The sequence below is a fragment of the Ambystoma mexicanum genome, chromosome 8, assembly GCF_040938575.1.
Source record: "Ambystoma mexicanum isolate Mex_15411 chromosome 8, UKY_AmexF1_1, whole genome shotgun sequence".
In the NCBI taxonomy this organism is placed as follows: Eukaryota; Metazoa; Chordata; class Amphibia; order Caudata; family Ambystomatidae; genus Ambystoma; species Ambystoma mexicanum.
Window position 1 is genome coordinate 1617063353 of NC_090929.1, and position 26309 is coordinate 1617089661.

Sequence of the window (26309 nt, forward strand, 5' to 3'; positions counted from 1 at the left end):
CAGTCCACAGCAGCAATGATGCTGGGCATGTGGGCTGCTGCATAAAAACGTGCCTTCATGGAGTTCACCTGTGCCAAGGTGGTGTGCAGGGAGATGTGCTGGGAGACATGTCGCAGGAGTGCTTCCAGCACCTGCACAAGCACATTCGAAAATGTGGGCTGAGACATGCCATGCAGCACGCGCAGAGTGTGCTGCAAGGTTCCAGTTGATGGGAAATGCAGGACCAGCAGCAGAAAGGCTGTCCTGATGTCTTCCTGAATCAGGGTGAGCAGCTCAGCAATGGTCTCCCTGTTCAACCGGTACAAGGTGATTAGCTGGGAGTCTGTCAAGGTCCAGAGTGAGGGCCTGACCAGGGTATGGGACCTGGCCTTGCATGGCATCTCACCCCCCCCCCCCACAACCCCTTCTCTGCGTCCTGCTCTTCCAGCCTCTGCAGCTCAAGTCAGAGCTGGAGCAGCTGCATGTTCACCATCCAACACCATGATGTGCACAACATGATGTTGTTGGAAAGTGTGTTTGGGGAAGGTGCGGGCCTTAATGTACCCTTCCTGAGTGGATTGGGTGCACCTGTGGCTTAATTTCCATCACCTGTATGCATTTACCTCCACCTTTTCGGTGAAGGACAATGTACTGTGATTTTGGTATTTCAACAGTATTACTGCCATTTTCTAACTTGTAATACGGCAATAATACCATTTTGTGATTTCAGCAGCAATAGAGCCAAAGTTAAATCCATCAACGTAAATTACTGCCGACGGCAATACCGATGCCTTCTAATTTGGCAGAACTGTAAAAGTGATGGTAATACCATTGCCACTTTTAACGTATACCGCCAGACTTATAATGAGCCCTAAAGTGTGGTAGCAGTGGTCCTGCAAAGTGTTTGTAGAAACCTATAGTGTAACCATCTTCACCCGGAGCCTTGCCCATCGGCAATCTAGGGATCGCCTTCTGTATCTCTTCATCAGTGACTGGAGCATCCATACAACATGCTTCACCCCGGGACAGGTTTGCCATGGGAATTCCCTCAAGGTGTTCCACCTCCCGTCTCGTTCTTCCCTCAGCACTATCATACAGTTTCAAATTGAACCATGCAAAACACCCAGCAATGTCACCAGGATCGTCGTATTACCTCCCCTCATCCTCTCTTAACCGTTCTACCCATCTCTGTGCCCTTTGTGTCCTTAGTCGCACAGCCAACCAAGCATCCGCCTTATCTCATTTTTCATAACATTTCTACTTCAAGTACTGCTGTTTTCTTACCGTAATCCCCTATTGCTATTAATTTCACCTCTATCAATTTTTGCTTCAGGACTGACCTGTCTTTATCTTCATATTATAGTCCTCCATGCAGTCTCCCCTCAACGGTGCCTAACTACTTCCTTAGCGTACTCTCAGATAGAGCCCTTCCCCGCTTCTTCCGAGCCCTCTCTCATCAAGGAGCCCCCTCCACGTGCCTTTCCCTGCTTGCAAAACTATGCGCATGTTCACTTCACCCATGTCATTGATCTCAAATAGTCTTGAATCTCTTGATTTTGTTGATCTGAAAACACCTGATCACGCCATACTAAATAGTTACACCTCCACTGGGAATCCCTCTTCCTTCCTTCATTGCAACATCCATGAACACCAAGACATGGTCTGACCATCCGAGCGGCTAGATCTCTCATTGGCACACCCTGTGTTCATACATCTGTCCCGTGAGCAAACAGTCAATCCTAGTGTAGGTTTTGTGAGGGGCTGAACACAAAGTATAGCCCCTTTTCCGGGAATGGGTGGCCCTCCATACATCTGTTAGACCTTTCGACTACATAATCCACTGGAACCCCCTCCCCTGGCCTGTGGTAGATCTCACCTCTGACTCCCACCATGACTGCCTATCAAGGGTCCCATCGGCCCATAGGTTAAAATCACCCCCCAGAAACAACAACTCCTGCCTCACTGCCAAGACTTCATACAAAGCATGTGTGCTAAAAGCCAAGTGCCCTTGATTTGGACTATACACCAAGGCTAGGACCACATGCACTTCTTCGAGCATACCTTGCACAATTACGAGTCTTCCATTCATCAGCTTGGACACCTCTATGTGCCTCACATGCAATCGCTTATGAAGGATGATCCCGATCCCCCACCTTCTTCACCATTCCCGAAGCCCAGAAAACTTCCCCCATGGACGCTCCCCTCACAGGTCGCTCTTCCCCATCAATTAACCTCCTCTCCTGCACACATTTGATGTCTAGACCATCCCGTTTGAACTCACGCCCTACCAGTGGCCTCTTCGTGGGTGAGTTCAACCCCTTGACATTCAGTGTACCTACCTGTAATAGCTCCCTCTTGGCCATAACATCCAACTGTCCGCATATGCAATCTCCGCCATTAATACCCAAGTGCCGTGGCCATCTTTCCTCCATCTAACAACAAATAACCCCATATGTCATGCCATTGTCTCCGTGCCCCCATCACTGCACCCCCCATTACAAACACCAACCCACACAACTTGAGGATAAACAGAGGGCCACTAGGGTCGAACTCCCTGCTCCACTGCAGTTCACAGTCCACCTTTATCAATGTCACGAAAGACAATCGCTTGGATCCGTCTGTATTACCCCTATATCTGGCCTCAGGTGTCAAGTACCCTTTCTAGGGCACGGGGTGCCCAGCTTCATACATTTCCTCCTTTCTGCCCCTCTTTTTCTTTGGGTCGTGCCCCTCTGCAGTGAACGCTGGGCTACGTCTTCCTTCTGAGAGGGGCATTGGTCAACCATTGACTAGTTCAAAAGGTGGCTCAGTGCTTGCTCCGCATCTACAGCTAGAGGATTTGGATTCACCTTTGCCATGTTCAAACTGCAGAGCAAACGGATAGGCTCATATATAGTTAATCCCTTTATTGGATAGCCACTGCATCGAAGTCTGACCACACCTTCTCCTGGACAATGTGGGGCATGATAAGTCTTGAAAAATCCCAAACCAACCCCCCTTCACAGGCAATGTCAGGTGTCGCTCTCACTTTAACCAATTCCTCTGCCTACTCTGTGTACAGATGGAATCGCACTTTTATCAAGCATGGGCCTTTGCCATATGGCTTTCCTCCCCGTGGCGCTCGCTCTGTTTCTTTCCCTCCTTCCTTTTCGAGCCAGAAGTGGACAAATTCACACACCTATTTTTCCACTTCAAGGAGTGACTCGCCATCACGTTCTCCCAGGACTCTGATATTGTTCCTGCGTTCACGGTTTTCCAGATCATCTAGCTTGAGGAGCACCTCTTCTTTCCTTGCCTCGATTAGCCTGGTGTTCAATCTCATTTCTACAAGGTCCGTGTTTAATTGGTTGTTCTCAAGCCCTTCCAGTTTATTCTCCATGGTCCCCCCTCTGCCTTGCAAATCTGCAATGGAGGATTGAATGTCACTTAGCAGTGCTTTAATCTCTGAAAGGAGGGTCGCAATGTCTTTGTCACCAGGTTGGGGTGCTCCGCTGTGTTAAATGTGCTCCTCCTATCACCATCTCTGGTTATCTCCTGTATTTTTGTAGGGCAGCAACAGCGTTACGCCGACCTGGTGCCTCACCCTGGTCCAGTCTTGCTCCGGACTCCTCCAGTTTTCTCCAGCATATCCACAGCAGGAAATTAAAAAGCTCACCAAGGCTCAGCATAGGATGGGCACAAAAAGAAACCCTGCACCTAGATGAGGAGCCCACTTTGTTAGATTGCAATTCCAGGAGGTGCACATTTTGGAAATATTTGTGGCGATTTTTTTATTTTAAATCTGGACCAGAAATCTTACTCAAAAAGCTACCCACTACAGAGTCATAAAACTGGTCGAAGTTAGTCCCAATAATTCGGCTACTGCTTTGCAGGGCAGTCTGTGCCAGCCACGGCACTGCTGGCCCATGAAATTACAGAGTTTTTCCAAGTAATTACATTTTCTCCTCTGGGGTCACCAGTTTTAACTCTGGCTCTGGGATATTGTGGAGGCGGGGTGGAGAAGGAAGGGCAACATAAACAGACCTCACACCCACGCCTCCTTTGAAAAGGTGATGTTTCCACTGTGAGTAAAAACAGTAGCCACAGGAGCTAGCATCATAAGGCGCAAACCACTGGTGTTAGGTTTAAAAATAAAAGTAGTCCGGTAAGACAAAATGGGCAGCGGTGTAGTTTTGTTTGAATATATTTTTGTGCTTTTGAGCTGGAAACATTTCTCACCACAGCTCTCTTTTCAAGCTCATGGTTCGATGGGTTCTGGCAAGAAATGGTACTGTGAGTGCTAAACCATCCATCTGGAGACATCCTACCATTTACTGGAGGGAACCGGTCTACACTGGAGGGAACCGGTCTTGCCAACAGCAAGATGTCACTTAACACTGTCATATTTACCTTTTCCCTGAGTTTTTGGAAACCTTGTCTCAGTGTGACGGGCCTTCTGCCTATGGAGGCGGCTTTGTGTAACTGATATCTGGTTTAGGATGAATTAGGGCAGGGGTCTGCAACCTTTGGCTCTCCAGATGTTTTGGACAACAACTCCCACCAGCCCATGCAAGTATAGTCAATGGTGAATGTTTATGGGGTTTGTAGTCCAAAACATCTGGAGAGCCACAGGTTAAAGAGCCCTGGATTAGAGTCTCCCAGCAATCTCAATGCACAATAATTAATATATTTAATTCTCTTTGAGTACCATTCACTCATAAATATCGATTTCTTTGTGACCCTAATATGCCATTAAACCCAGATTTACATTTTAGGATTATAGTTTTCTCACATTATATTAACCCTCTAGTCAAATCAGCAGCCATTCTTATTGCATCAGTTTGTCAGGCAAACGGAATATTATTCCTCTCAAACATCCTTGAAAGAGAAAAAAAGGTTAATTCAAGATTTTCTTAAAGAAACCAGGGAGCAAGGAAGGGTACCTCTGTTTATGTTTAAATCAAACAAAGAAAGTGTTGTTCTGCTTTTATACAAAAGCTTTAAAATAGGACTCGAAATAAGGGATTTTGATGTTTCCTCCGTCTCCTGTGTGTTTAAGCGTATCTAAGTCAGGGTATCCAAGCTGTCACCCTCCAAATCATGTTCTCTTCCGCTGCCATGATCCCTCTCCGTTAGAATGCAGGTGGGCACTGATGGCAGCTGTTGGCAAAACCATTTAGCTGCCCGTGATCGAGTCGAATGCATGGTCTGCTCTTCCTTGGCCAACGGAGATTTGTTTCGTTTACAGTCGGCTGATGGAAGTGTGATAGGGAACATGCTCAGTAAAAAGAATTAGTTGGAAAATCATCATCTTAACGGGGTGCAAACCCTCCCTCCCCCACCCACCATAAAAGGTACAATGTTGACCAGGATTGAATAGAATTCATAACCTTCTCCTCTGTTTTTTTTAATTAAACTTAATAGTGTCTTTAAGAGACAAAGAAGATTCAACCCCCAGGTACTTAAAACCCAGCTGAACCTGCTTCACACCCAAATGATTATTTTCTACTTTAAGACATTTGTTGAGGGTCATCATGTTTGACTTTTCTCTGGTGAGCTTGCTGCCAGATGGCAGGAGAATGCATGTATAGAATTCTACGAAAAATATAGAGCAATGGAAGTGGATATCTAAGATATAATATGTGATCATCAGCGGCATACGCTGCCAGCTTGAACGCTATACCCTCCAAATCAATATGCGCAACACTGGAGAGCAGCCTGATATATACACGGAAGTGTTCAAGGGCCCGCATGAATAACAATTGTGATGCTTTATTGGACTTCTGGCTCCCCTCTGGAGGGAACAATTCTTTGAAATGTTCTCATTATAACTGTTAGCTTTTGGCTCAGTTTATAGAATATTTACTATCAACATAGACCAATTGCTTAAGCCTGGCCATCACAAAACTCATTTTAGGTAAGACCATTAACTCCTATCAAACTCCCTTTTAACGAGAATGACCTGCCTCAAATAGTAGGGCACGTACATATCTTGCCTAATTGATAAGATAATACAACAGAGAATATACACCGCGCATCTGGTGAGTGATAATCTAAAACTGTTTTAGGATAACCTTCAGTGAGACGATTATTAGTCTTAAGGTGCAGGGGAGAAGATGCGATCCTGGCACATGGATCGTAAGATATGCAGATAAACAAGAAAGTTCCCACGATAGGGGAAGCTCTCGTCCCCTGCACACTATCACTGACTAAGGTAGCCAGAAATTGAATAAAAATTAAATGAAAAAAGTGAAATAAGTCATTCGAATTTGTATACACATCATGTGGTTATTTTTCATCTGGTTATTTTTCACCAATCCATCTTAAAACAGAGTCCTGTAATGTCCATCGTTTTCTTTTTTTGTTATTTGAATGCCCAACGAGTTTCGAGCTAAAACAGCTCTTCATCAGGGGGGTCATACAAACTTCATATATCTTCATATATCTATGAAATAACAAATAATAGAATTCAATCATTCATTATCTTCTTATTGATAAGATATTCAAAAATAATTAGCAGTTTAAATTTAAAAGTGAGAAAGCTTTTGGACAATTTAGGATTTTCCCCTGATTGTGTCAATGAAATCAACATTGATTCTGTAAAGGTTCCTGGATATTTTGATAAAAGTGTGATACAAATGAAGAAGATTGGGAGATGAGGATGAAGCAAATTGAGAATAGAATTCAGCAGATCTACCATGTGGTCCAAGTGAACTGCCCGTCTTGATTTGCCTGATAGCCTTTAGGCAATTAATGGAGTAGTTTAGGGATTTCAAGCCATGTGAGTAATGGCCATATCCAGAAATGTTCCTGTACAAAATGTCTTGTTCCAGGGGGGTTGGTTGCATTCTGAGTAATGTAATTCCTCGTAACAATCTACAAAGTCTAAGGAAACCTCTTCATCTGAGAGTAACAAGGATGCTAGGGCATTTTTAATGAGCAGGATTCTATGTCACTCTTTACACTTTATTTCCTGATACAGCGCCAATGCTTTCTCTGCTTTGTTCCTCTATACTTCTAGGGCACATTTTCTTCTCAAGATATCTCTACTTAAGGCCTATGATTTCTACGTAGCCGTTAAGGGAGAAAGGGTATTTGAAGTTGAATGGTCCTGTCATTGTCAGTGGGAGGAGGTTTGTGGAAAGGTTTTGGACATGTATTTGGAAGAAAACTAGCTCTATTGCAATATCAGCTCGCTTTACACAAACTCGCTTTTAATTCTTCACAGAGACTCCTTAACTCTTGTGAAGCTCCTTGAAGATAAGCTTCTACAGGATAAAAACATTAGTGACCTGCGTTCAATTGAACATTTCTTTTTTACATTTGCATTTTAATTGTTCTAATGTATATACATTTTGGGAGACTATATATGATCTACTTGATTTTAAAGCCTCCCCAGATGTCAGCAGCCCCTCTTCTAAAGACTTACCTTAGCAATTCTTATCCAAATTGCCAGGTCTGTTTATTGTAGCCTTTCATGCTATTGCAGCGAACTGGACAGACTATAAGACATTTTCCTTGAAAATATGGTGGAATGGTATCTGTAAAGTGTGCAAACTTGAAACTGGAAATGCACAAACACCCAAAGCAATGTACACACACAATATAAAAGACTCTCGCTTTGTATGTTCTCTCACTATGGGTTGCCAGCGACTCTGTTGATCGAATACGAAAACCATATAGGCCTAGATGCCTCTGGACTTTGTGCGCTATATAAGTGTAAAAATAAATAAATAAATACATATATACCTCGAATCCTAAACCACCACCAAGTGTAGCTTAGTGTTTTTCTGACATTAATGTGTTTAGAGCATGTCAGTATGTATAATGAAATCACCTGTCATGTAAATGTTGGCATATCTTAGGTCTGCGCCTCCCCCTCTGTCCTTTGGCATCTAGCCTTACCAGCCATATGCTTTTATTTTGCTTTTAATGGAGTTAGTGACATCCTATTTAAATCTTCGACACTGTACTTATAATCATTATTTGCCATTTTTATCTCAAGCTACCAGTATTCCTATAGTTGCGTACAGTTACTTTATAAATGGAACCTATGTTCTTACATTAGCAAGTAACTCATTGAATGTGGCATCTATTTTTTTTTATTTTGTTCTGAGGGCCCTTTAATATTATTTTCTGAAAACATGTATACTGTTCATCCTATGTAATTAGTATTCCTAACTATTCAGAGTGCAATATTTTGAGAACGAACGTACATTCCATTTGTTGCCTTTATTTTGATGAGATTACTACTGCAACTGTTTCTTACAATCCAATACATTTCATTGACTGAATTAATGACCTTTACCAAATTATACATCTTATTCTACATACAATTCTGATTAGTGTACTCGCAAAAATGTTACAAAGACATTCAACTTGAAAAATATCACACTTCAGAGACTGAGCTTAAGTGGTTATGTGGCCAGCTGTACAGCTGTTTAGTGCCCCTCATTGTCCTCTTGGGCTGCACCGCCATGGCATTTGCACAAGGCCAGCCTTCTAGACTCTACTGTGGCTTTGAGGTATGTGGTCGCACCTCCCTGTGCATTCTTTGTGGTCACAGGTTCTTGGTTCATTTGGATCAACATGCAACTCGCCAACTATGACAAGGGCAAAACAGAATATTTATGCTTTCATTGATTTTCAAAGTAAGTTGAGTGCAAATGTGCAAAGAGTTGACGGGGCAAACTTCTGGCAGAAAGGTATTGATTGCCAGCTACCTAGACTTAGAAAAGGGACTATCGACTGAGGGGCTCTACTAAGGTGACCATCAAACCTAGGCCTTCCCCAAAGGGGTGACTGAGCAGTTTAGATTTACTGGGCCTGTTTTACGTTTACTGCCCAGGTGGGAGCAGAATGCTGCAAACCAACAGAAGAAACGTAACATAATTATGTCTGAGAGAAGAAAACGTGTGAAACACCCTGATAGCTGTTTGCACCTTAACTATCTTGCTTCAAACTAACTCCTCTGTTTCACTCGCCTCTTTCCCTCCTAGCTTTAAAAGATTCTTCACAAAGCACCCGAGCACGTGCCACAGAACTGTCTGTCCAGGTAGGAGTTTTAAGATACCAGTCTGTAAGGTGTGTGTGTGCATTTCATAAGTTACACAGACTATGCAGTTGTGCATATATATTGGAATTGTATGTACATATTTGTGTAATGTTTGTATATATTTGTATATGTTTATAGTGTATGCATAATGTGCATGCTTGCTCATGTATCTACTTGTCACACTACGCAGGGCGCCATTTTGTATAAAGTGCACTTTGCATGCAGAGGGACCACCAATATGAGCACTTCTGTGCTATTGGGGGCCCTTTGCACATTTATTAAAACTGAGTGGAAAAGGAAAGAGTAAAATCAGGCGAAATCACCTCTACTCGTTCATTTTTATCTCTGTTTTGTAAAACCATTTAAATGCCGCCTGCAAACGCTTTGCAGACGGCATTTACAATGGGTTCCTGTTGGAATCCGCCTGCTTTTAGCAGGTGCTAAATGTGGGTGGATTGCTACACATTCATTAGTTTAATGGCAGCTTGACACTCACTGCTGGCGTTACTGTAAAGACTGGAGGGGGGTGTCTGTACTTCTGCTCTCTATATGGTAGAGGAGAGGCACAGAGGACCCCAGCCAAGATTCTCTATTATTGGTATCGTGGTCGAGCAATCAAGACCTAGCTTCTCAGGAGGTGATGCAGGCTGGTTCTTAAATACAGTGTAGTCCCTAAGCCCCCACAAAGGAATGTCCGCACACTGTATTGGTTAAAACACAGTCTTTATATCATTAATATTCAAGGTTATGTACACTATCACAATAACTCACTTTGTGCTCAGAAAATCAACAATGGTAAATATATACAGTTCTACAGTGGTACCACAAATATTATCAGATCTCATTAAAGTGCATCAACTATACTGTCAAAATGTCACACAGATCAATAAAGAGGAAACCAACAATAGAGAGAGGAAGGAAAGCAAGATGGTTGAACAATTGGCAGAATGCTGGCCCCGTACCACTAGACACAGTTCTGTGTGGAGATCCCCCGACCTGGGCAACCTGTAAGATAAAGATATAGCACAAGCCCAGTCCATATATTGTTCTATGAGTCTTATTTCCTTCTACAATAGTTCTACAGCCCCAATGTACCTGGAATTGTAGCGTTCCTCGTCGGGGAATCGACGTCCCTTCTTGAGTGCCCTCCCTTTAAGGCAGGAGTCACGGGTCGTCGAACGTCCGACGGAGAACAGGTCGAACTATGACGGTGAAGTGGCAGCGTTGTTCCTGACGGTGCTCGTTGATGGGGAAGCGTAAATGTCCTGCAAGGAAGAGGCGTGAAGGGCGCCTCGGTGTCGATAGTTCTGGACCGCAAAGAGTTTGAAGAACTGTAGCCCAGCAAGGGCGTCAAGTCGTCGGCGTCTCTGTGGTCTTTGGGTGGCGGGACACCTACCGGCGGATGCTCCTCGGCGCGTCGACGATCAGGCCTTCTCCAGCAGGATACAGCGGCGACGATGCAGACGAGAGCGTCCTTGGATTCGAAAGTTCTTAGGCAAAAGGGAGCACGGCGGTTCCAGTCGGTGACGGTGGTTGTCGACAGTGGCGGACAACAGTCCTGGCGCTTCTCTTTGTGATTCCGCGGCGGTCCCCGTCTCGGGTCGGCAGCCTGCCGCAGGTCTGTCTACCAGGGAGCTTTGGCAAAGATCAGCTGGTGCACGATGGTCCCTCGTAGCTCGGGAAGAGGGCGCCTTACCAGGTCCTCTCTGGGTCAGTTCTTGGAGACACAGCAGATTTCAGATTGCGAAGGAGAGCAACAGCAATTCTTCTCATCCAGCAGGGCTTCAAGGTCAAGCTTCAGTTTCTCCAGTTGCTCGTCGTAGTGGACTTCAGCTTCTGAACACGAATTCTAGCAGCGAGAGGCCCCCAGATATACTAGTTGATCTCCCATTCATTCTGCTGGGTCACACTCAGCCAACCAATCGGTCAGAAGGGCATTCATGCAGGCAGCCAATCAGGTACATAGTGCATTCAGGCCATTCACTTCTCTCCAGACACTCACAACAAGTTATGTGTATTGGGAGAAGTACCCAGCCATTCATCACTCCACATTGCATTCATACCAGTTTCGGTCAGGGCTGTCTCGGTCATTGTGTCAAACACCAGATCCTAGACACCCACAACACAGAATGCGTATTCGTCACACACTCCATTCACCCAGGTCCCATGCACAGGCGTACCCACAACACACGGTCGTTGAGAAGGCTCCAGCCAGTCTGGTCAGCACTTCCCCACACTACCATATATGGAACTTCCACCCAACAGCCAGTCAGGGGGAAGGGACAGAGTCAGGGCTTCCCGGGACTTCAGGAAGATCAAGGTAACAGGCGGTGGAAGGCAAGAGGCCATGGGGGCCATTTTGTCTCCATCAGGAATCTACTGATTCCAATGACAGGGCCTGGGCATCCCAAAATGGAGGACGCTCAGGGCACCAGTCAATTCAGCACGGAGCTGCCACCAGCCCGTACCCTGCTCTGTGGGTCACACACAGGTGCCCAGAAACATACACTAGGGGCACAGGGTTGCACCCCTACCCATGCGTGCCATAAGGGTATCCTATGGGTCTGTTCACCAAAACCAAAGGAGAGCGATGCACCGCCAGGAGTCCCACATGAACTCCTGCGGGGAAAACACGACAGAACACACGATAAAAAGCAGTAAAGGACAAGGATACGGAGGCCCTGTCCCTCCGATGCATTTCCAGCATCACAGTTACACCATGTGCTCTTTGAAGTCCGAGAAGGAAAGCACAACAGAAATGTTAACTCAGTTTCGTGCTCCTCTGTCTCCAAATACATGTAAAAGGCCGGGAGTGTGAAAGTTAGATATAAATGGAAAACACCTTACTTTTAAACCTTGCTTGTGTACTTTGAGGCTTTGAAAGTGGGCCCCACCGGGGGTAATTTTGTAATGGTGTTGTAGAAAAAGAAGACACAAAAACAAGGCCTCATTTTTTTCCACCTTCATTTCCTACTCCAGCCCCTTTTCAAATGCTTACAAGGCGGAGAAGGGGCACAACGCGTAGTTACCAGCTACGCTGTTCTTCCGCCTCCTTCTTGCACCTCATTTTACGCCTGCATATAATTGTCTTTTATTTATTTATTTATTTATTGAGCATTTGTATAGTGCCTATGCATCAAAACGTGTTTCCAGGGGCCACAAGACAAGGGCGGGGGTACAGGGGAGAAAATAACAGTAAGGGTCCTACTAGGCCTTGTGGCATTCGGTTTGTGCAAGCGCAATGACAAGAAGTGCAGGGAGAGGGGAAGGAAGAAGTGCAGGGGGGTGGGGCCAAGGATTCAGCACCTGCAAAAGCAGGTGGATTGCACAGGAATCCATTACTAAATGCAGTCTGCAAAGTGTGATTTGCAGGCATCATTTATGTTTTGACAAAACAAAGAGTAAAAGGGAAGAGTAAAAGCGATTTTGCCTGGTTTTACTCTTCGGTTTTCCACACCGCCTTGCCAAAGTTAAAAAATGCGTACATGGGACCCAACAGCACGTAAGAGCTATCGCTGGTGGTCCCCTGCGTACATTTTGCACTGTTTCAGAAAACGCCACTGTTGTGCTTTTATCGAATTTGAGGTTAGTCTAATAGTGTGCATGTCTGGATATGTACACGGGTCCATGCATAAATAGTTCATTGTCCATATGCATCTATGTCTGTATTCATTGAGGCTCTATGTGATTTCATCAGTTTTATTTCATCTAGGGAGATTTCATAGTACATTTTACTGCAGATGTATGCGGGGGAGACCTCATATCCTATTCATTCGTATAGCCTGTGCTGAAAGTGTGAACAGCCCCTGTGTGCTCACTCTGCAAACAGCAGGGACATATCAGGCTGGGCTTTCAGACATGCAAATATTGGGCCATATTCCTCCAGCAAAGCTGTGCCGGCTAAATCCTGATCTGGTATGCACAGTCCACACATGGGATTAATCAGCCATTTTTCTTGGGCTTGTTTATTTCAACATTAAATCATGTATTCTTCATGAGAGTTACAAGTTCCCAGTGCCCCAAAGTTGGGCTATATTTTAAAGCAATTCTAATAGTACTAACAATCGTTCCAAGTAAACAAACAATGAATATTAATTAGTGCAATGACAGATCAAATTTCAACAATTCATACGTCACATTGAGATGAAAAAATATTGAGAGCAATAGAAAAGCAGAAACGTACATGGCCAAAAAGCCAGGGGAAAAGTATGTGCTGTGTCTGGTAGCGGCTAAAGAAAGCATTCTGATTTCAGGTGCTTATTCATGCCTGGCAGGGTGAAGGCAGACAGAGAGTCTGTCCAGAAAATCCTATGATATTCTATCAAATATTGCGAACTGCCTCAGGAAAATGTTCTTGCCTGATATAACTAGTTACTGGGCATAACTAGTAATCCAGTCACAAGGGTTGCACCAATCAATACACATATATTGTTTGTAACCCACGCAGACAATAGCTGGATCAAGCACTTTGGTGACTGTATTGGATCTATTAAAGACTTATGTCAATCAGAGAATCACACATAACAGGGCAGCTTCGACTTCAACAAGAATTTACTCACAACACAAGGCCAGCATTCTTTTGGCATGTTTTACATAAAAGAGCAAGACAAGATAAGGACAAAATAAAAACAGGTGTCATATTATGACCAAAACACATCATATGACAAAAAACAAGGAATCCATAGTGGCTCATACATATATATAATCACCCACACATGAGATTTCAGATTGAAACAAATCAAAGGGTTATATCCAGAAGACAGGCCTTCTCTGTCTACGCTCCCAGACTCTGGAACCTCCTCCCCATCAGCCCCAGACTTGCTACCTTGCTCCAACATTTCAAGAAGGAGCTCCAGACCCTCTTCTTCAAGGAATGGCTTCTCCCTAACACTTGGGTCCATACACCGGCCACTCCCCACCCGATCTAGGACTGGGTGATCTGATCCCCACTGTTTCCTCCCTTGCTTGTTTGTAGATCCCTTGCTCCCAAAATGCCCGCCCTCTTCTGCCCCTGTTGTCGGCTCCCTGTTCCCTTGTTATTGGCTTCCCTCGCGGCGTACTTCCCCCTATGACTTTTAAAGTGCTCCGTTGCTTCTTGAAGTTAAGTCAGGCTTAATAAACACACTAATTATAATAACAATGATAATCCTTCGTTCCGTTCTACAAAATGACTTTTTTGAGTGTATAACGTTTTTTTATTTTGCAATATAAATAACTAAAATACAACAATATCCGGTTATATGACCGGCAACAAAATATAACTGAATCATGTCATATAACTGGATAACAGCTAATAAAATCCAACTCATGAAGTCAAGGGACAGAAAAGAAAGGTAGAAAGAAAAGAAGAAGAAAATTCAGTAAAAAGTAGAAAATAGTGAACTCAACCAATTTCAACAGCCAGACACATGAATCATGGAGAGCATCACACATTAAAAAGGCTATGAGATCCATGGTATGTACAGGAAAGAAGTACAGTAAATCATAAAACAATGGCAATGAGGTAGGTCTCCAGGACTTTATTGAAAGTACTATATGTGATACACGTCAATCCTTGCACAGACATTATGGAAACCAACGAATACACTGGATTAAAGCCAGATCTGTGAATGAACTCTAATCAAAGTCGTGCACAGTAACACTAACTTCCCTTCAACCCGGCAGATAAAGGTGAACATTAGCACAAGTCTGTACCCACAGAAATGGCTGGACTCCATGAACTCCCTATCATGTCCGATTAGATCAAGAATGATCCAAACTGGAAATCCAACAAAGAATAACAAACATCTGTATCCTACTGACATTGAGTCATGGTATGCAGCCTAACCTGCAACCCTAAACTGCACTATCACATGTGTAACCAATCATGCATATCTAAAACATGTATGGGCTGATCATGTAACCTAGCCTTTCTCCCTGTAAATGGGAGCAGGGAGTTCAGCACTTACTTAAATAGAGCTCTGCTGCTGGTTTTGTGACGGCACTCTATTTAGCAGAGCAAAAAATTGGGGGAAACTTATTTATGGGATCGCCATCAGAATTTGCCCCTGAACAAACTTGCAGTTTGATTGGAGGTCACCTGGATTGGATAGCTATCCAAGAGTGCACCTTCTCGTGATCATGTGACACTTTGTGGCATTGTCTATTGACTGCATGTGGTAAATAGTGCCCGTTATTACCGATGCCACGTTATTCATGCGGCCATTGGTGTAGTTACAGTATGTTTATTTTGTGATGTCTTAAAAAGCTTGTATGCCATGCCCGTCACCACTGTAGTGGTGTTACAGTGCTGAGGCTTATCTGGATAGTTGCGTATTGTGCCCCTGCGTGGGGACACCCAGATCTTGGTCTTCCAAAGGACACTGAGCAGAGTAAAGATAATATGGGAACGAGGGGATACGTGCCACAGACAAAAGAGGGAGAGGTGAAACGGTGCTGTGTGAGGCAAGATGTTTTGTGATAGCATAGGTGTGTGCAAGTGACATTTATGATCATACGATATAACGTGCCTGTACACAAGTGTTTCTAGGCGTGATGAAAAGATGTGTTGATTCTAATGACTATGGTGAATCAAACCGCCTGTCTGTTGTAGTGGGAGAGGTTGGTATGTACGTGTGCGCACTGCGCACGCGCACACACACACTCTCGCACACGCGCGCGCTGCATCATCTGTGAGTGTGCCCCTGTGCTTTTGCGCACATAAGACGCCGTATGTGTAGTGCCCATGCTTCTGAACAAGGTGTGTCCGTGCACTCGCATTCCGAACATTTCTTTGTAAAGGGACCCCCAAGGCATCCTTTGACCTTTGCTCCATAACCCCATTAACCTCTGGCACAGGCCCTGGGCGTCTTGTAATTCGCACGCATTGTTATGAGGCGCTTTTGACCGTGAAACTGATCGCTGATGGGAAATATTTGCAGGGCGTTCCTCTTCGGTTTTGGGTGAGGTGGTGCTTTTCAAACGAGTGCCAAATGCTTTGCGTTCTTGCCCCTAATAGCATCACACGCGTGAAAACAAAAACATTGTTCAACACCTCCCCTAGGCCCCAAGAAGGCCGTCTGTGCCTATAGTTTATTTTGCACTGTGGAGCTACACGTGTCCTCTTCAGCGTAGCTTTTAAACTCTCTCACACCGAGCCCCCTTGTGAGTTACACTGCATTATGTTAAAGACCATCACACCACAGGATTTCCACACATTACATTTTGCACGAGTCCATTTATTACTGTCTTGTCCTTCGAATCTTAAGATTTTTTCTGTCTACTTTCTTTTCATTACACAGAGCACAAGTCCAACCAGTTCGGTGCTTCACAAGCGTTGTACAATTTTCTAGGAAAATAATATATTTTAAAAATGTTTTTTTTTCTGGGAAATCTTTGGCATACATTTGTGCACCAAGACTGCGGGCAAAGCTTCAATGCGCTGGTGCCCCAGCACCAAATTCTTCATGTATTTATATGCTGTTCTGGATATTAATCACCGTAAAGCCAGGAATATTCGGAACCTATGTCATGCCTAAAGAACAACTTGGCTCAAGTAGCCCATCCGCTCTTTGAGCTTTTTACTATCACATGCACAAAGAACAATTTCGCTTTAGTAGCCCATCCGCTCTTTGGGCGTTTTACTATCACATGCATAAAGAATAATTTCGCTTTAGTAGCCCATCCGCTCTTTGGGCGTTTTACTATCATTTGCATAAAGAACAATTTCACTTTAGTAGCCCATCCGCTCTTTGGGCTTTTTACTATCACATGCATAAAGAAGAATTTCGCTTTTGTAGCCCATCCACTCTTTGGGCTTTTTACTAGCACATGCATAAAGAATAATTTCAGTTTAATAGTCCATCTGCTCTTTGGGCTTTTTACTATCACATGCATAAAGGACAATTTCACTTTAGTAGCCCATCCGCTCTTTGGGCTTTTTACTATCACATGCATAAAGAAGAATTTCTCTTTTGCAGCCCATCCGCTCTTTGGGCTTTTTACTAGCACATGCATAAAGAATAATTTCGGTTTAGTAGTCCATCCGCTCTTTGGGCTTTTTACTATCACATGCATAAAGAACAATTTCGCTTTAGTAGCCCATCCGCTCTTTGGGCTTTTTACTATCACATGCATAAAGAACAATTTCGCTTTAGTAGCCCATCCGCTCTTTGGGCTTTTTACTATCACATGCATAAAGAACAATTTCGCTTTGGTAGCCAATCCGCTCTTTGGGCTTTTTACTATCACATGCATAAAGAACAATTTCGCTTTACCAGCCATCCGCTCTTTGGGCCCTTTACTGACTGCAAGTGGTTATCTGGGCGTTTTCTTAGCTTCTCCCAGGGGTCCATTTTAGAATCCTATCTGCATTGTTGGTGGGTGGGACATTTTTCTCTTATTCCCAAAAAATATTTGGAGCTTTAAAAAGTAGGAAAAATACAATTGAAAGGCCATATTTCTAGAAGGCCTCCTTGCTGGCTGTTATTATGATGGGAACAGGGACTTAGGCTGCCCCACCTGTCTGTCTCTGGCCTAGTATAGATTCAACACGCTTTGTACAGATCCCTGTCGGTGGTCTGTGCATGAGAGAACACCCAAATTGCTTTTCATACAATAACAATTTTATTCATGTGACTGATAAAAAATAGCATTACACAGCTATCAACCGAACCTTTTGTTTTTGCCCGTAATTGCCGGGTAGCAATACACTGTTCAAGGCATTTCAAATAGACCTCATACAGTGGAAATTGGCATACAGTTTATGCAGTGTGGATTAGTACATCAGTGACTTTCAAATGTGGTATGATTGTCTTCACATCTATCTAGTCGACCCTCGGTGGTGTTTCTGGCCCCCTGTAGGTAGCCAATCTTCGGGTGCCGTTTTCAGGACAAGTGTAGTTGACGTGAAAGTGTCAGCAATGTATGACAATGGTGGAATACCTGAGGCGTTTCTTTACAGTGACACAGGTTGATGAAGAAAAATAATTCGAGTTCCCCACTCCAAGCACCGTATGTGTGCTTTCGTTGAATTTGATCCTGTGTATCTAGGATGAGGTCCGCAGCTAGCTAGCTGTCCGCGCTGCTGCAGCTTGCCGTCAGAATGGCTGAGTCTCTAGATGTTCGCCACGGATCAACAAATACGTGCAAACATGGGAGCATAGGCATGCGGCTCGAGGGAGTGTTTGACTTTTAAAAAAACATTGCTGCATACCCATAAAGGTCCCAGCCTTGCTAGGAAGTTGAAATCTTTTTCTTGAGAATTTTCTGAAAATAGGGATAAGGGAGTTAAGGGCATTTTATGTGCTCCTGGAAGGAAGCCTTTGAGATCTTTCATTGGGACACTCTCAATGCCTGTCCTTTTCGGTATCTCCTGTGGCCTGTCCTTCGAGGCGCGATGGACACTGCCGTTGAAGACCACATTCTTGAAGATGCTGAGGCCTCCATGGGCTGAGAACGCTGCAGTGTAGGCAAGATTGTCCATCATCAGGACCCTCACCCATGTCTATGTGGCGGCCAAGACCACCGGTCACCTCAAGGCACATCCATTAAGTGACGCAATGAGGTGATAACACTTCTCTATATCCCTTGGGAAGAGAAAACGCGGCTGCAAAGCCCAAAATCGAAACTAGAGAAAACAACATATTACTGTGTTATGAGACTGTTGACTGGCAACATGGGGACAGTTGCGGGTGGGCCCCCTGAGGCTGGAGGCCCCTTTCGTTCATTTGAACAAGTTTAAAAGACCCTGACGCCGTCGCTGCATGTACCCTTGGAGGTGACACAACTAGGCGGGTGCCTTTGCTGCCACTTCAGTCTCGCCTGATCACGCATAAAAGCAGCTAATCCAAGGTGCGCTACCCCTGGGCAAGATGCCATTTAGGGTGGCAAAAATCCCAGCTCTGCCTGAAAACATTCTGTCTTGTCCTGCACTGGGTACAATCTTCAGAACGTGGATAGGGGACATGGGGCCGTAGGTGTGCTTTTTTTAGTACATGACACAGATCTACGTGACCACTGTGAACTTCGTGTTCTCAATGTCACTGGGCCTAGTAAGACCGTTGGTTTTTGTTCCCCCTGTTCCCCTCCCTTGTCGCGCTCTGAAACACTTGTGTATGAGCGCGATATAATTTAAATACCATAACAACACATATTCGTGCCTTTTTTTGCACTTTTTATCGCAGTTAAATGCGGGGGGGAGACCCCCTGCAGCCGCCATGCCTTATTAATACCCCAACCCCGTTTACCATCTATTTGTGCAAAAAAAGGTGCAAAAAACCGAAAACAACCCCCGCCACATTTTCGGCCTGGCAGTAATGGGATTCAACATTTAAGTCCTATCCCGAATGACACACGGGACTGTTTGGGCCCATGTTGCCATGGCAATGCAGCACAGCACGCAAAGGCAGCCCTGTTGATTTATTGCTGTAAAGCCCCCAGCGGCAGGCAAATCTACCTGGCCTGCCCAGGCACATACAGGCTTGGGTTCCACAGGCGGGGGTGGGGGTTCGGGGGAGGCTGCTGGACGCTAATCGAAAGATCCCCAGTCTAAACAGTCTCCATTTCATTCAGCTCGCATCAAGACCCCGCTCCTCTCACAAACACAAATCTCTCCCTACATGTGAGCGTGGCTATCAGGCAGGTCCTTCCAATGAAAGGATGGCATCTGTATCGTTGCAGAGCGATTAACTCGCAGTCAAAACAACGCGTGTTGAGTCTTGCGAGGCGCTCAACTACCTGTGCTCTTTACAAAAGCCCTTCTCCAAACAGTACTGACCAGCAACAAGGATAAGCTATGTCTCGGGAGGATAGCTCAGGGGCAAAGTGCTCTCCTTGGAAGCAAGACGACACAGTGCAACACGGGTTCGATCCCCGGGTCCGCGCTTAGAAACCTCTGGATATTAAGCGCGTTATAAATGCGCAACGCTGCCGTTTGCATGGCCTACGGTCTTATAGCTGCTAGTTCAATGTACATTTCACCTACTCAAGGGGTCTGCAACCTTTGGCTCTCCAGATGTTTTGGACTACAATTCTCAAAGCATCTGACCCTGAACTACACCAAACTCAAGAACACACAGATGTGCCACAAAGACTGCACAAATGTACAGTCCACCCTACCTACAACAGCACGCAAATATTGCATTAGCCTCAGTGCTTGAAGTGGGATGTTAAATCGAGTTGGGGGCACTCTGACAGAGGACGTGGCCTATAGTGCGGGTGGCCTAACGCGCAGCACTGGGTTTTGGCAAGGGCCACTTTCCGCTTCTCCTATAGCTCTTTAATTGTTGCACCTACCACCACCAGGCATCCTTTTGCAAAGATGTTCACCCTATCACCCACGGTGTGAGGGTGATGATTGCTGCATCTCATTACTTAAAGGGATGCCTGGCGGGGGTCGACGCTACAATTAAGGAAGAAAGGGAGAGAAGGGTGCAAGTATAGGAATTTTCTTTCTAAAACCAGAAGATATCACGCATACAAGAGAAATCTGATTGGATGTGAGATGCTTTGGAAAGTAGAACATATGCCTTGGCGTCTAGCAGCCTGAATGGCTGGGGCAACTAGGGGAATTTAGGGAGCCCCCGCAGCTCCCCGACTCGGAAGGACTTTTTTTTGGAAACTGCCAGGTCTCCTCCCCCTGTGTCCTCTGCCCACGTAAAGGCCTGATTTTACTTCTGTACGATTGTAGCAACGCCACAGAAGGTGCCACGAATAAATGGTTTATTCAGAGAACTGGCGGAAACACCCATAGTGGCCGAGTTTCCCCATAACTGCCCAGCGCACGGTCAGATTGCCAGCTTTGTCCAGCGTTTGCACATAGCATTCCAAACCCACATGCCCCCCAGCATACCACCCACATGTCCAGCCTACCTGGAACCCAACGCAGAATCAACCCACACATACTTTAACAGCATGCCACCTGTGCCTGAGAGACGGCACCAATGTACAATTCACACCTAGGTCAATTGCATACAAGTGTGCAGCAAAAACTGCACAGTATACAATACACAACGAGTAGAATAGCACACAATGCTTTCCTAAGAAACAGCACACAACTATGATTGGCAACTCACACATTCTAGAACAGGACCGTAACCCTGTGCACCTTGCAGCATTTTTCATGTTGGAGCAATTGACAAATTGCAAAATCCAATACATGTCACAAAATCTTAGATGCCTGAACTGGACATATGTGCTGCACGCTTATACGGAAACAGCAGCTGGAGGACAGGAAAAACAGTCTTCCAGCACGATTAAACTCAAACGTGTGTTTTTATGGAATGCTGCCTATGAAACATTAGCACGAATTAGCTTTGCACAACTTACTGCACAAGTTATCCCTTGTAAATAAATGGTTAACCAGCACAAAATAAAACTAAATGCAACCCAAGAATAGCCTCTGTGTTAAATCTAGGTGCAGCATAGAGGGCAGCCAATGTACGGAATCTATTGCACTTGGATGAATTTTGAGGGTAGCCACTGTATTGCACTTAGATGAATTTGAGGGTAGCCAATGTATTGCACTTGGATGAATTTGAGGGTAGCCAATGTATTGCACTTAGATGAATTTGAGGGTAGCCAATGTATTGCACTTGGATGAATTTGAGGGTAGCCAATGTATTGCACTTGGATGAATTTGAGGGTAGCCAATGTATTGCACTTAGATGAATTAACCGTATTAACCACGCTCAGCTCCTGCTCCTCTCCCGCATACCTCCCAAGCACCACACACTCCATAAAGGGCAGAACCCACTACACACGAAAAACACAAACCGCACATCCACCACAACAAACATCCGGAAACAACAAACATTTCCAGATGCTGAGCCTTACCCCTCCGGACACTACAAGCCAGTGCACACAATTAAAGCACACTTAAAAAGCAGACCCGCACAGACACCAGTTCCTCCTGGTTCTGCAAACATCAACAGAAGTGCACAACCCATATCCTATCCTGCTTCCCTCACTAACCCACTGCGCCCTCTTTCTTACAGACCCATGTGAGCGGTGCCTGGAGACCATGCAAATGGTAAAGTTGTGCGGTATAAGTGAACATAAACTAAAACGGTTGAAGCGAGAGAAACTCTTGACTCAGAAAACTACAAATATGAGGAAACTGTCCATGGGTCTGCAAATTGCGGCTCTCAAGATGTTTTGCACTACAACTCCTACGATCACTTTCTGTTGACATTGCTAGCCACGGCTGATGGGAGTGTAGTCTGAAACATCTGGAGAGGCAGAGGTTGCAGACTCCTGCAATGTAGGTGGGCCTCCTTCACATCTCTAAATGAGTTCCTGGAAGCATCTCGACTCCACAATATGTTAACATTCGAAGGTTCTGTGGTGACATCTTGCACAGTGTCGCTAGCCCTGCTGTGATTGGTAACAAATTGAGATTGTGTCCCTTCTCCCTAAGGGAGAAGTCACCACCACACATCCCCCTTTGAGGCTAGGGAGGTGAGCCAGCACTCTCCGCAAGACCCTTCCCCGCCCGTGTCCTTGGAGCCTCTGGCACCAATGAAAAAGTTGGCCACAATCACAAATCTCAATTTGTTCCTTTTGTGACAGACTGTTTGAGTCGAGTTTTGCAGTAAAATGTGCTGCAAAAGTTGCATTTTAAAGAATATTAGTTCACTAAAGCTGGTCAAAACGACCAGCTACGCAGTGAATCGACTCCTCAAACTGATCCACTTTGGTAAAGAATTGAATCGCTTTGGCGAAAAATACGGACCCAAAGTAGCATGTTGGAACTGGACTTCAGGCATTGCCCTATTGTCTTATAGGCCAGTCCTAGCTTGGGTAAGAGAACTCCCGAACGCCTCCGCCAGTCATCACTGCTGCGTTCCAGAGGCCCAGTCGCAGCGGCCAATCTCTCCAGCCATCCTTAGGTTCAAAGGTCAGCTTCCATAGGGGCCACGAGTACAACACCTGCAGAAAGGCATTCCATCATGCTTGCAGCAATCACAAGAGAAGTCTGCTTGAAGGATGGCTCCCCTCCACTAGACTGAAGGGTTGAAGGAGCTCGAACACATGGAAAAACTGAAACCGGTTTACCCGATGACAGTTCCAAGTGGTTCTTTGCAGAGTTCCCAGCAGCCAGGACACATAAGCACACTATTGAGCTGTCCAGCCAATCAACGAGGAGCAGAGCTTCCCGGGGAGGTGGGGACAGGGCAACATTCTCTGCTCCAATCCACTTTGTCTAAATGTAGTCATTACATGTTATGAACACATTGGAAAGTTATTTCTTCAAGGTCAGGAGCAAGGTTTTTCGAGAGTAGCAGATCCTTGGCGACCGTGGTGAAACCTGTGGGGGTGGGAAGGAGGAGAATATCCCCCGCCCCCACGCCCACCACTTGCCTTCGTCCCCGGAGGGTGGTGAACCCAGACAGAGTAAGGCATGCTGGGGCCTCGTGGGAAGAAATGTGTGTGGTTTCATGGTGGCTCTGGGGGGGTTTCGGGCCCCTGACCTGGTGCTTGTTGGTGTGGGTGAGCGTTCCTCACCTGTTAATCCAGACGTACAGAGTAGAACCAACTGGCATCTGTGGTAGGGAAGTCACACTGGCCCTTTAACAATACCCACGGTTAACACGACTATAATAATAAGCAAATGGACATTCCATGGAAAGGGGATGTTAAATGGCTCAAGGCATTTCCTGCACCTGCAAGAAAATAGAAGACACCACCCAACAACCGTAAACATCACCAGTCAACGTAGCGTGGCCGGCTAGAGAGTAGAACCTCCTTTTCACGTTCTCCTAATCCTTCCATCTCACAGAACTGGATTCCTTATCATCATGGCCCATTTGGTGTTGGCAATGTTGAGTTTCCCTTGCTGGTGAGTAAGAGCTTGGTACTGGCCACTCCTGGAAGGAACCGATCACTTGTGGCGAGAGACAATGTTGCCCAGAGCAGCAGAAACCATTCTTCTGAGGCCGTGCGTTCAGCAGCAATCCAACATGTGCCCGCTGTCGACGCCCGGAGCTGATGAAAGGCTCGACCCAACCTTTGGTAGACTAAGTGCACGGCGCCAAGGTTAGTAGTTGAATGAAGTTTAGCAGCAGTCCCCAATTCAGTTCAGGTGGAGTTGGAGGGCAAAGAGATGCTAAACCCACATGGCCTTTGGATTGGCAACATTTGAAAGAGGGCACCTGGGGCAAAACAGTGCTTCCAATGCACCCATTGCTCATGCATTTAAACGAAGCCCAGGGTGCCACCTGGCAGAATCAGCAAGTCTCTTAACTTCTTAAGTAACAGGGTTTACCAACTACGCTGTCAACCAAGAGACCACACTCACTGGGCACTTCCATCAAGGACGGGCCGGTCCCCCTTTCAGATTACATGATATGTGCCAGCCATAGGCATTATGAAGTGGCACTGGAGGCCCCCTACCTCTGTCTGTCTAATTCATATCTCAGTATTTTCCTATATCATGGTTACCCTCGTGGAACGTTACTGGTTGCCCCTCCAAGTCTGGATCGCTTTCAAGGCAACCCGGCTCACCTACAAGACCCTCTGACCAGAGCATATCCTACCTGGCTGAAAAACTCACCATCTCTGGCCAACACGACATACCTAGACCTCTCCTGTTTCAGATCTAAGAAATGCAAAGAGGAGAAAAGCAAAGAGCACAAACTCTGGAATGACATACACAAAATCACCCAACTGGCCCCAACCCCCCTCCCACCCCATCCATTGAAAAGAAGGCCCTACTCATCAAGATCCCTTACAATGACTGTTTGGGACAGGATACCAACAGCGACGTCCCCGATCCTTACCCCACATACCATCCTCTCCTCTACCTTATACGTGTTTCCTTACTTGTACAGGTATCTGCGGTTTTCTATTCAGGTTTGTACTATACAAATCACCTATATGCCTACATACATACAAACATTGTGTCACTTCTTCTAAATTACTGTGCATATTTTCACATATTTTCTCAATGGCATGATATGATTTTCCAAGCTAGTTGACAAATAGTTTCACAGTGATATTTCAGGAATAGTTCTAAAATATATTTAGAACATATATCTAGTTTAATTTGACTTATGAAATAATGATCTGTCTTGGCCTCATCATGTCATGAGGGGACAAAGGCAGTGAATATGGCAAGGGAAATGTGGACAAGATCACACATTGAATAGCTTTGAGTCAAACAACATGCACTCAGGGACCAAGACACATGTACACTAAAACCCAGGCTGTGAAAGTAGAGCGTGATAAGAATACACATATATGAAAAGGGGTGTGGGGTTAGCTAAGAAGCTCCTAATGATTACAAAGAAAGTTTGCAAGCTCTTTATCCACAGTTGCTGCTACTGGTAGTGTCAGCACGTACAGGGCAAGCAACGGCAGGTTCTGTGAATCACAAAATAAGAGCACTATTATACAGCACTATAGGTATTGCTCTTCTTAAACTGGTTACCATATTTGTCTAAATGTCTTATTTTGTGATTGTATGTGTGTTTTGCACTTGTAACATTATGCGCATCATGCACCAGTGATCAATTATAGAATGATTAATCTTGATGCTATTGGGTAATTGTTCATTGGTCTTTCCTGTGCTCTGTTGGTTATGTAAAACTGTTTTACTATTCGTATTTCTTCTTTTATATATAAACAATGTAGGATTAAAAGGAAAACATTTTCGATACGAGCTGGAATTGCTACGGCCCCCCACGTCTTAGTTCTTCTTATGGGATGTCCCTTCAGCGATCGGTCTATATGTTTGTTTTGTAAATTATGATACCAGGAATGACCGGTTAGCTTTCCTCTCCCTGGAGTTCCTCCTTGTTATTTGGTCCCCTTTATGGACATCTGACTCTGAGTTTTGATGACTTGAATTACCACTAATGCTGTGCCTCAGATGTGCCCCAATGCCAACCAGCACAGGGAATGTGTCTCTCTGGCAGAGAGGTTCTCTGCCTGCTCTCTTCAGAGAGATATTTTGGTTTGCCAAAACTGCTTCCCCTCTTTTGCACTTGAGGTGAGGGCTTGGATCACAGCTTTGAGGGCTCTGCCTCAGGGTTCAGTGCACTCGGTTCTTTTCTGGGCAGTGTCTGGTTTTCAGTGGGTGACAGAGCATTCCAGTGTTCATTTATTTGAATTTACGAAAGGCTTGAGCCTAAGCATTGCACATAGGTTACAAAAACAGGAAAAAACATTAATGAGCAGACAGAATCCAATTAATATGAAGTGACAATCTTGGGAGTTTGAGGAATAGAGCACACACATTTTAAAAGTAGAACAGAAGAAAAGTAGGGCCACAGAGAACAGATGGGGGAAGAGTATTCTAAAGTTTTGGGAGCTGTGA

The 26309-nt window shown here is 45.1% G+C and overlaps 1 protein-coding gene across 2 annotated transcripts in view; it reads left to right on the forward strand.

Moving 5' to 3' along the window:
• Positions 1-26309, forward strand: part of VWA2 (von Willebrand factor A domain containing 2) — a 417877-nt gene that overhangs the window by 291769 nt on the left and 99799 nt on the right. For both annotated transcript variants that reach the window (XM_069611869.1, XM_069611870.1), the window contains one exon: positions 8958-9013. In XM_069611869.1, coding sequence (XP_069467970.1) covers positions 8958-9013 — 56 coding nt within the window. The remainder of the gene's footprint in view (positions 1-8957; positions 9014-26309) is intronic.